The sequence below is a fragment of the Enhydra lutris genome, unplaced genomic scaffold (genome assembly GCF_002288905.1).
Source record: "Enhydra lutris kenyoni isolate GAN:26980312 unplaced genomic scaffold, ASM228890v2 scaffoldscaffold35, whole genome shotgun sequence".
Taxonomy (NCBI): domain Eukaryota; kingdom Metazoa; phylum Chordata; class Mammalia; order Carnivora; family Mustelidae; genus Enhydra; species Enhydra lutris.
This window is the reverse complement of record NW_019154119.1, coordinates 421078-433401: the sequence shown is the minus strand read 5'-3', so window position 1 is coordinate 433401 and position 12324 is coordinate 421078. Positions and strand designations below refer to the sequence as shown.

The following is a 12324-nucleotide window of genomic DNA, read 5'->3' as shown; positions in this document are numbered from 1 at the left end:
GCAAGAGCAGCGGGGAGAGAGCAGATTCCTGGCTGAGCATGGAGCCCAACTTGGGGCCCAATCCCAGAACACTGGGATCCTGACCTGAGCTGAAGGCAGGTGCTTAATGACAAAGCCACCAAGGCATGCCTTGGCAATGATTTTAGCATTGTTTTTTTAAAAAGGCTATTCTTTCTTCAAGGAATTACCTTGTCATCTTTGTCAAAGTCAATCAGTGTTATATGTGTGGGTCTATTTCTGGATTTTCTCTTCTGTTCTACTGACCTATATGTCTGTCCTTTCGCCAGCAGTTTTGTACTTACAAGTCTTGTGAGAATTACTTAGGCATTTTCTACCATCATACTGATTTGTGAGATTCAACTGATGTAGCAAGTCAACGACCTCCTATCAAAGAATGTTAGGTAATTGAGTCATTATTAAGCATGTGACTTTATTTATTTATTTATTTATTTTTAGAACGAGTAGTGTGCGTGCATGTGTGCATCCACGTGCTCACACACGAGCAGAATGGGGAGAATCAGAGGGAGAGGGTAAGAGAGAATCTTAAGTAGGCTCCATGCTCAGTACACAACCCAGTGTGGGGCTCAATCTTATGACCCCAAGATCATGACTTGAGCTGAAATTAAGAGTCAGATGCTTACCCCACTGAGCCACCCAGGTGCCCCATGTAATCAGTCATTTAATTTGCCTACGGCAATGTACTAAAACTCCTTAAAACATTGGTTTGGATGTTGCCAGTAAGAACTGTCATACTCTGCTATTGGGAGTGGAAGTTGGTACAAGCACTCTCAAAAAGTAGTTTGTTCATTTCTAGTGAATGGAAATGAACTATGGCTTATTAACTCTACCTCTTAAACATATACCCTAGAGAATTTGGCACATGTACATAAGAGGACAGGTATAAGCATGTTCATTGCAGCATTATTTGAAATACTGAGAAACCGGAAACAATCTAAATATATTTTAATAGAAAAATAGTTGAATAAATTGTAGGATGATAAAGGGTACTACATGGAAGTGAAAGTGAATGAACTAGATCTCTATAAACCAACATAGATCTCAAAAGCAATATAAAATTTTAAATGAAACTATGCAAATAAAATAGGAACAATAGAAAAACAGGTACTAGAAAGATATTCACTGAATGTATTATAGTGTCTTCTAGAAAGGAGAGGAGCATTGGAATGGGAAGAAGCACAAAAAAGGAACTTTTGTATTTGTTAGATTGTAATTTATTTAAAAGAAAAAAGTTTTGAAGAGTTTATTTGAGAGGGCATGCACAAGCAGAGGGAGCTGGAGAGGGAGGAGAAGTAGACCGCTCCCCCCAAGCAAGGAGCCCAATGCAGGGCTCGATCTCAGGACCCAGGATCATGACCTGAGCTGAAGGCAGATGCTTGTTTGCTTGCTTGCTTGCTTGCTTTCTTTCTTTCTTTCTTTCTTTCTTTAATTTTAATTTTATTTTTTCAGGGTTCCAAGATTCATTGTTTATGCACCACACCCAGTGCTCCATGCAATACACGCCCTCCTTAATACCCACCACCAGGCTCACCCATCTCCCCACCCCTTTCCCCTCCAAAACCTTCAGTTTGTTTCTCAGAGTCTGCAGTCTCTCATGGTTCATCTTCCCCTCCAATTTACCCCAATTCACTTTTCCTTTCCGTCCCCTAATGTCCTCTGTGGTACTCCTCATGCTCCACAAGTAAGTGAAACCATATGATAATTGACTTTCTCTACTTAACTTATTTCACTCAGCATAATCTCCTCCAATCCCATCCATGCTGATACAAAAGTTGGCTATTCATCCTTTCTGATGGTTGTGTAATATTCCATTGTATATATAGATGAAGGCAGATGCTTAATGAACTGAGTGACGCAGTTGTCTCAAAAAAAAAAAAAAAGGAGAGAGCTATCTTACACACATTTTGATTTGCTGTATTTTTAGATCCTTTTTAAGTTGTAAACCATTCATTTGTTTCAAAGAAAATGGATGTGTTACTAAATGTTACTCTAAATGCCACATTCGTAATCTCATATATTGGTTCTTATAATGCAATCATTTGTTAAATAAAAACTCACTCCCGAAAGAAGGCACCAAACAATGAACAAATTACATCAGATTTCAGTACAATCGGGTTAAACAGTGTTTTTTCTCATTATTGAAATCACGTTTGTATATTCTAATAGTATGTATTTTAAAGACCATTTATTTAAAATAAATTCTCCCTAATTAAAATTTCTTTCCATAGTACAGTATTTCAATGGTTATAAGCATCAGTGCCATGAGATGGCAAAATAAAGGATTAACAGCCCTAAAGTTCTGAGATTAATAGCCCTAAAGCCCTGTAGACACTGAAGTCTATATCCTCTCAGAAATTCACACGTACATTAGAATGCCAGAGGTACTAAGAAGTCGTATAGTGGTGTTTCTCAGATTTATTAGCTCACAACCCACTTTTTCATGTATCAATAACAGTAAGATCTGGGAAATGTTTAGTATATTCTAATATATAATGTCTAGTATATATACAAATAATTATTTCTATTTTAAAGCAGGACAAAAGGAGCAAGCTGTGGAATGGTATAAGAAAGGTATTGAAGAACTAGAGAAAGGAATAGCTGTCATAGTTACAGGACAAGGTAAGATTATATTTACATTTGTTTTGTAGCCATCCCGAATTATATTCACATGATTGCCCTAATTTCAGATACACCTATCTTACTAAAAGTATTTGAAATGAAAAGATTTTGAAATGTTATTATTGACATTTATAGATTTACAGTTAATGCTTTATTACCTGTGCTAAATTACCAGCTATGCTTAAACTTGATTACCAGGTAGCAGTTAGATAAAAACCAATATATTACTTCTGTCGTCCTTGAACCCACTGTTGGTGATGTTTTAGCCTCATTTTTAGCTCTGTTTTGAAACCTGGTACTTCCCTCATTGTTGAGGAAGGGAAGGAGTGTTTAATCACACTCCCTTTTGTGCTTGTGGGTAATGCTTGACTGCATGTTATAATATGAGCTATAAATGTCTTGCTTTGATTCACCTTGGCTTTTTAAAGTCAAATAGGTTGTCATCTTTGCTTTCTTATCACCTAAAATTAAAAATTAGAGTCTAATAATATTTTTAAATATATAGGTAACATTTATTGCACACTGTGCTATGTGCCCAAGCATCATTGTCTGGGCTTCATGTGTGTTATCTTTTTTAATCTTCACCACAACCCCACACTCTGAGACTGCTGCTGTTACCCTTACTTTTCACATAAATAACCTTAAGTACAAAGAAATGCGGTAACTTGCCTACGGTCTCATAGCTAGTAAGTGGTAGGTCGAGTCAGGATTTGAGCCCAAGCAATCTGACTTCAGAGCCTGAATTTTTAAATATGATGCTGTGACTATTATGTAGTATGTGGGTACCACTATTAAAGTATTTCACTTTATCACAACTAAAATAGATTCAGAAGAAAAAGTTGTATAGACTGAGAATCTTACCACTATGGATCGGTCCACTCAGTGGATGTTTGTTGTCTGGTTGGCTGACTCTACTACTTGCATCTGCTAATCTCCAATAATTACTATGTATCTAATATTTGGCCAGGTTTTTTTTTTCTCTCCCCTTTTTATTTGGAGTACTTCTCTATACTGATGTCCTGCACAAAAGAGAGCAAAATAGAACAATGTGGGAGGTTAGGCCTTGGGGACTTTTCATTAGTTTTTCAGTATGACTTTTTTTAAGTATTATGTATACAATGTATTTGTTGCTCTTTGTCAATTGCATGGAGGCAGAGCTAGAAGAAAATGAGTTAATAAGAAAAATAGTATCTCATTGAATGGAGTATGCCTCTAATTGTACCCCTAAGAGAAAAAACAGTGTCAGTTGAACTATGACAGTATTCTCTTCTTACCATTTGGAATTTGACTTTTACTTTATTGTATGTAATGTCTTTATCCTATTTAGACATAGCTGTAATAGCAATATTAACGTCAAGGACCAAATTTGTTTTTGCACAGGCTGTGACATACTGTGGTATGAGTGCACCCTGGCCGATAGCTTTAGTAAGTTGTACTGGTTATAAAACACATCTCGTGGGGCACCTGAGTGTCTCAATTGGTTAAGTGTCGGACTATTGATTTTGGCTCAGGTCATGATCTCGGGGCTGTGCGGTCAAGCCCTGCCTCAGCCTCTGCTGTGGGAGTGGATCTGCTTAAGATTCTCCCTCTCCCTCTACCCCCACACATCTCACTCTCTGAAACACACACACACACACCCCTCAACTTCAGAGATTTATTTATTTTTTATTTTTATTTTTTTTTAAAGATTTTGTTTATTTATTTGACAGAGATCACAAGTAGGCAGAGAAGCAGGCAGAGAGAGAGGGGGAAGCAGGCTATCTGCCGAGCAGAGATCCCCATTCGGGGCTCCATCCCAGGACTCTGAGATCATGACCTGAGCCAAAGGCAGAGGCTTTAACCCACTGAGCCACCCAGGCGCCCCCAGAGATTTATTTTTAATGTAGAGAGGAAAAATACACCTCAAAATCCATGAAATCATATGTGAAACCCATGAAATACCATAGTAGATCTGAAACCATCATAAGGAACTATAACTAATTTTTTAAACTTTATAAAGACTGTGACTCCCAGAGCACCTGGATGGCTCAGTTGCTTAAGCATCCGATTCTTGATTTCAGCTCAGATCATGATCTCAGGGTTGTGAAATCAAACCCCACGTTGGCTTTGTACTCAGCGGGAATCTGCTTTTCTCCCTCCCTTTGCCCCTCTACTCTCTCTCTCAAATAAATAAATGAATTTAAAAAAAAAACTGACTCCCTGTGAGATTAGTTGGGGTAATATTTTACCTTGAAGTAATATTAGTAGGGAAACAGAGGTGTTAATTTTTTTCCTCTTTGTTCTTTCAGGTGAACAGTGTGAAAGAGCTAGACGCCTTCAAGCTAAAATGATGACTAATTTGGTTATGGCCAAGGACCGTTTACAACTTCTAGGTATCAATTAATGAATTGTATAACTGGAATAAGATGTTTTTGAAATGTGTGTTCAGTGAAACTTTAAATGTAGTTGGAAATAGATCAGTAATCTTGAAAATGTGTTCTGTGTTTTTTTCCTAGCTTACAGAAAATTCTAACATCTACAAAAGAGAGTATAATGGATTAATTATCCATCACTCAGCTCTAACAATTATCAACTCATAGTCAGTCTTGATTTATCTGTACTCAAGGGCTGGCAAATTACAGCCCATGGACTAAACCCAGTTCACTGCCTATTTTTATAAGATGGCACACAGCTAGCTACCCATTCCTCTATTATTGTTTGGATGCTTTCATGCTACAGTAACTGCAGAGTTGAGCAGTTGATACAGAGATCATACAGCCTTCAGAGCCTTTTAATATATAACTTTTAAAAATATTATAATATTTACTATCTGGCTTTTTACAGAAAGAGTTTGCCAGCTCCAATAAATCCCTACCCACTCACCCCCACTCCATATTATATTGAAACAATTCTTGACATCTTTTTATTTCATTTATAACTATTTCATATTGTATCTCTAAAAGCTAAAGATGCTTAAAAAATAAAATTACCGGGACACCTAGGTGACTCAGTCAATTAAGTGCCTGCCTTCAGCTTAGGTCATAGATCTCAGGGTCCTGGGATCGAGTCCCACATCATGCTTCTTGCTCAGTGCAGAGCCTGCTTCTCCCTCTGCCTGAGGGAGTGCCTGTGCACTCTCTCTCTCTTTCTGACAAATAAAATCTTAAAAATAAAAATAAAAAATAAAATTACCAAAATGCCATTATCACATCTAAAGTATAACCAATAATTTCTTTTAATAGTAATAAAAAATTATGGCCAAAGAAATGATCAGTGTCCAAATACAGTTTACATATAATGTGTAATATATGTATTATAATGTATAGTTAATATCTCAAAATTTAATAATTCTTACTATTTTTCTAATAATTTTTTGCACCAGAATCTCAAGAAGATTCATATGTTTCTTTTAATATACAAGTTCATCTGTTTTTTTCTCGTAATTTATTTGTTGATGCACCAGATCTTTGACACATCATAGTTTCCTGCAGTCTGTCTTTTGCTCTATGCCTCTCCATGATATCTTTTTTTTTTTAAGATTTTATTTATTTGAGACAGAGAGATAAAGAGAAAAAACATGAGCAGGGAGGGAGAGAAGCAGACTCCCCCCTGAGTTGGGAGCCTGATATGGGGCTCGATCCTAAGACCTGGAGATTATGACCTGAGCTGAAGGCAGACATTCCACCATCTGAGCCACCCAGGTGCCCCTCCATGATATCTTAATATGTTCTTCTGTCCTCCCTATAAATTGATAGTTGAATATAGACCCTTGATTGGATTAAAAGTTGATTTTTATTTTTTAATAATAAGACTACTTCATAGGTGGTTGTGTTTATTTGTCAGTAGTTCTGACATCTTGTGATGTTAGTAGCAGTTGATGACTGATGCCTAGTGACATACATAATTCTATCATTCTTTCTGTATTTATCAGCTGAAATAGGTCTATAAAGAGAAGCTTTTCATCTTCTATTTGAATGCTTAAGTTTTAAAAATATTTCCTAAGATAAATCTACTTCTAAGACAAAGTGGAATTAAAACCCACCCCTCTTGGATGATTCTCTGCTGTAACTTGATGTGATAGAAAAGATATTGGTAAATAGGCAGACCTTATATATTTATTGCTCTGTGATTTGTGGTAAGTTATTTAGTATGTTTGAACCTTTTTCTTCTCATTTATGATATGCTAATAGATAATATTTATTTCATCATATGTGACCATTAAATTATTAAAGGAACCTAATCATAGTAACTACCCCAAATGCTGGGTTTTATTCCCCTCCTTATCTTGCTTTTGTGGAAAAATGTATTTATACACTCATACATAAATATCATGTATTTATATACTCATTCATTCATTCATTTTTATATGATCCATTGTGTTTTATAAGTTTTTTGCCCCACACTGGTGAAAAGAAATTCTTGAATGTTTTTAGGTGGCTGGCAAGGCAGTGTTCCCCTGGCTTCTGTGGCTGACAATGTTTCCCTTCTTACACATGAAGATTATTATCATATCACAAAATTAAATATTATATCAGAGGTTATTATAGTAAAATAATTGTTCTACTTCGTACTTTCTGTGTGTTTTAGCTATAATGTCTTTCACTATATGTACATATATATGATGCGGGTTAAGATTGGTTATGGAACATTTTGTAGCATGTTTCAAATTGAATATTAGTAGCTAGTTGTTATCTTTTGAAGATGTGATACGATAAATTGTTGGAAGCATCTCATTAATTATGGACTTGTCTTTAAATGCAACTTTGTCATTTTTTAATCTGTGTTATTAAAGGAGAGGACAAAAAGAACTAATGGGGCAGGGAGTGTTCAATATAAGGCACAGGGCCTTATCGGCCTCCATGAAGATTTGAGCTTTTACCATCTGTGAAATGGGGAGCATTTATAAGGATTTTTAGGAAAGGAATGATGTAATCTGACTTACGTTGTTTTGTTTTTTAAAACAGATTTATTTGTTTTAGAGAGAGAGCACGAGCAAGGGGAGGGGCAAAGGGAAAGGGAGAGAAGCAGACTCCTGACTGATCATAGAGCCCCTTATGGGCCTCAGTCCCATGACCCTCAAAATCATAACCTGAGCCAAAATCAAGAGTTGGCCACCCAGCTGACTGAGGCACCCAGGCGCTCCCTGACTTAAATTTTAAAAAGATCACGTTGCCAATGGACTCCCAAGAGTAGAGCCAGAAGAGTAAATAGGACCACTGCTGAATTACAATAAGCTAGGAGAAAAATGATGGGAGGCTTGGACCAGGGTGATAGGAAGAGAACTTGTAACAAGTGGTTGGATTATGATTATATTTGAAGGTTGAACAAACAGATTTATGGATAGACTGGATATAATGTTGCTCTCTTAAGGGGCTCGTGATATATTGTGGGAGGTAGACACATGAATAGATAAATCTTCTTCATTGAAGAGGAGATGTAATATTTTTAGGGAGGGTCATAAGGAAGTTCTATGTTTAATTTCTTGAGGAATCTCCACACTGTTCTCCAAAGAGGCTGCACCAACTTGCATTCCCACCAACAGTGTAAGAGGGTTCCCCTTTCTCCACATCCCCTCCAACACATGTTGTTTCCTGTCTTGCTAATTTTGGCCATTCTAAATGGTGTAAGGTGGTATCTCAATGTGGTTTTAATTTGAATCTCCCTGATGGGAGATACACAAATATTTTGTAGGATGATAAAATAGGTGTCTGGAAAGTATTCCTGAAAGAAGTGAAACCTAAATGGGAGATTAAAAAAGGTGAAACTTTAAAGAATGTTTGGGAGAAAAGACATTTCAAGAAGAAGCTATAGCATGAACAAAAACTCAGGGTAAGAAATGGCATGGCAGGTAAGGAAAGGTGCTGGTGCAGAAGTGAATTTGGGATTGCTTAGTATGTATAAGAGATGTAGGCAGATCATGGAGGGCCTTAATGTTATATAAAGAGGCTTAAACATTCATCTGTGGCCAATGGGAAGCTACTAAAAGCCTTTTTTTTTTTTAAAGATTTTATTTATTTATTTGACAGACAGAGATCACAAGTAGGCAGAGAGGCAGACAGAGAGAGAGGGGGAAGCAGGCTCCCCGCTGAGCAGAGAGCCTGATTCGGGGCTCGATCCCAGGACCCTGGGATCATGACCAGAGCCAAAGGCAGAGGCTTTAACCCACTGAGCCACCCAGGTGCCCCTACTAAAGAGTTTTAAATGGAAGAGTTATATGGTAAGATTTTGCTTTTAAGTAGATGATTCAGATGGTTGTGTGGGATTACATGTGAAAGGATCAAGAAGCAAGGTGGTGGTTTTATTTTAAATCATTAATTAATCTGCAAACCTTTAGTGATTGCAAAAGGAAGCATTAAACTAACTTTATTTTCTTTAACAAAAATGAGTTGGAGCAGGCTCATCTTAGCAGTATAACTACGAATGTGTTATATATGTGTTTCCACACATACAAATCTAAATCCTATACACCAAAACAACTTCTGTGGCTTTTTATTCTCAGTTATTAGTTATCAAAAACAAGGATTTAGTTTGTTTATTTTCATTATGTAATGAATCTTCACATGATCTTTTTCTGACATTTCATTGAAGAGAGCGTTAATTAATAAAGAAGACATTTATAAATCAGGGTTTTTTTTTTTTTCTAATTTATGTCTATTACCAATACAAATGGTTTCTTTCTCAGTATGGTGAAGAGTATTATCATTGAGAAAAATCAGATGACCTATCTGTTAACGAACAACAACAAAAAAAAGCTCCAAGGTATATTGTATCAGCCAGTTTAAGGCTACAAAAGCTGTTCAGTACTTTGTGCTTTGTGCAAAGAGGTTAGCAGCTATTTAACCTGTCCCAAAGGTATATGTGGTTGTACCATCAACCAAGCATGGCGCCTGCCTGTCTGACCTTAGAAATGAAAGTTTAGGAGAGTTAGTATATATGTCCTACATATTTGCATGTATTCATTGACTTCCCAGTACCGAAGAAAAGAATCAGTATGAAAATCTGGAGTACTGTAACAAAATAAATATGGTAAACATTGGGCCCCTATTATGAATAGGGGCACAGAACAGGTACTCTTTGTATATTATTTTATTTAATCCTTGAGATTCTTAGAAAACTGAGGTTCAAGTTAAGTTCATACTAGTAAGTGGTAGAGCAGGGTGTTTGCCACGTAGCAGTAGGGACGACTTGAATGGGAAGAGAGTGTAGCAGCGATGTACAGGGGCAAGACAGTTGAAACTGCTGCCCTCTCGGACTTCAGGCATAGACAAAGAGACCTGGATCTTGAGAGGATTTGTTATTTAAAGTGAGGGTAGAGTTGAAATAATCCTCTTAAATCTTTGATTAATCTTAGAAACAGGGAATAAAAGGACACGCTACAACATTATTAAAGTTTAAATATGAAAAATATCCATCTCGTACTATGTCCTCGCCACCCATTTCCCCTCCCCAGAGGCAGCTGCTATTATGTTTCTCTGGATCCTTTTTAGGGATAACCTTTATGTATGCAAGTGTGCACATGGGTGCATTTAAGTAAATGCTACTGTTCTGAAGCATGCTAATTCCCCTTTGCTCTGTAGCCTTTATTTTTTGCCTCACATCATTAACATGTAGCTGAATATTTCTTAGTATTTCTTAGACATTCCTTATAGTTTTTTTTTAACTGTGTCATTTTTTAAGTGTTGTTTTCCTTTCCTCAAGTGTCCTTTCTTTTTATCTTTTCAAATCCTAGCCAATTCACAGCCCACTTTTTCTATAAAGCCTTTTTAACTTTCTTTTGTGCTGTACAATCTTTTTTTAAAAATATATTTGTGTTGTTAAGTGGCCAACCATATTTAATAAGCATCTGGATGATAAAAACCATATTTACTTTTTTGTCTTCATGCTGTTCTCCCTACATAATGATGTGGATATGTTAGACATTCAGAAAATATTTGCTGGTGATAGTAGTGATATGAAATTGCCTCAGGTTACCAAACCTGAATAAAGCATATTTTGAACATAGCCAATCAGTGAATTTCTGTTGCTATTTTAACGTCTGAGTTTTACTAACTATATTTTTAAGAAAATTTTATGTAAATACCAAAACCCTTCATCTTCTAACACCTTGAATTATTTTTTGTTTTCACATAGACATCTTATTTTTTCATTATGTATTTTTTCTTTTTGTTTATTTTGTTCTTTCTACCCCCCTCTGTTGCATAGAGAAGCTGCAACCAGTTTTGCAATTTTCCAAGTCACAAACGGATGTCTATAATGACAGTACTAACTTGACATGCCGCAACGGACATCTCCAGTCAGGTGGGTTTAGGTTAACTAACATGTAAAATAATAAAGCTTGCATGCGGAGTAGAGTCCTGCATAACCTGATAATGTTGATTTGACTTTATAATGGTGGATTTGGTTGGTTTTGTTTTCACAAGGCTAGGTGGAAAATACAGTGTCCCTGTGATTCATGGTGTATAAATATATAACAGATATAACCGTTCTCAAAATGCTTTATTTGCTTATTTTGCAACCTCCCATTTTTGGGATTATAAAATATAAAGGTTCATTTTTCTAAATTATTAACATCTTCTTTGGTTTCTATTGTATTTTCACCATTTGTTACTTTTTTCATGCATACCTATACCAAGTTTTTATGAAGTAGTGTTTTTTAAGGCAGAAATTTCTTTCTTTTTTTAAAGATTTTATTTCTTTGATGGAGAGAGAGGAAGAAAATGAGCAGGGAGAGCAGCAGGCAGATAGAGAGGGAGAAGCAGGCTCCCTGCTCAGGAGGGAGCCCAATGTGGGGCTTCATCCGAGGACCCTGGGATCATGAGCTGAGCCGAAGGCATTCACTTAACCAGCTGAGCCACCCAGATGCCCCAATGCAGAAATTTTAATTCCTCTTTGTTATGTATCAATTTTAATTGCACAGCAATTTCCATGTATACCACACATGATTGCTTTACCATAGCACCTGTTAGGAAAAAAAAGTTTTTTTTTTTTAGATTTTTATTTATTTGAGAGAGAGAGAGAGAGAGAGAGAGAAGATGAGCAGGGGGAAAGGGAGAGGGAAAAGCAGACTCCCTGTTGAGCAGGGAGCTCGATCCTGGGACTCTGGGATCATGCCTTGAGCCAAAAGCAGACACCCAACCAACTGAGCCACCCAGGCGCCCCCTGTTAGGGAAAATTTGAAGCTGAGTTCACATAGTGAGGAGAAACATTAGAATACTACTTTAGTATATGTGCTGCTTGAAGGGAGCACACATTAGAATGCTATTAATTTACTGTGGGTTAAATTTGTTTTCCATGAACTTTTGGGTATCAACTCTTACAGAGAAGATCACATGCTTTTCTGTTTTGCTTAGGTGCAGGGAGGAATCTTCATTTCCTAAGTTCTCTGACATCTTGGCTAGTTTTATTGATGATTTTTTCAATCTTCATTTCACATTCAGGGCTTAAATTTTATTAAAGTAAATATTGCTTTGTTCAATTTGTAACATAAAAACCTTAGTTTAGACTATAAGACACCTGCCTTTATTCATGTGTAATATAAAACTTTCAAGACTTCAATAGAGAAGAATTATGGTAAGTGGATTTCTATGGACTGGAGACAATACGTCATCAAATCTTTCCCTTCTGGTTTTACCTCTTAGGAAGTTCTTTGGTTTGTTGTTCAAGTACAGAGCCCCATGTCATTGAGTATATTTCTTTTCTTAATCCTTC

The 12324-nt window shown here is 36.5% G+C and overlaps 1 protein-coding gene across 3 annotated transcripts in view; it reads left to right on the top strand.

Annotated features, from left to right (window-relative positions):
* The window catches only part of LOC111154176 (spastin), a 52600-nt gene that overhangs the window by 14773 nt on the left and 25503 nt on the right, over nucleotides 1-12324 (top strand). The window contains exons 2-4 of one of the 3 annotated variants that reach the window (XM_022513610.1): nucleotides 2554-2637; nucleotides 4926-5009; nucleotides 10819-10914. In XM_022513610.1, coding sequence (XP_022369318.1) covers nucleotides 2554-2637; nucleotides 4926-5009; nucleotides 10819-10914 — 264 coding nt within the window. Of the gene's footprint in view, nucleotides 1-2550; nucleotides 2638-4925; nucleotides 5010-10818; nucleotides 10915-12324 lie in introns of all 3 variants that reach the window. The other 2 variants (XM_022513609.1, XM_022513611.1) reach the window with 2 other exon arrangements.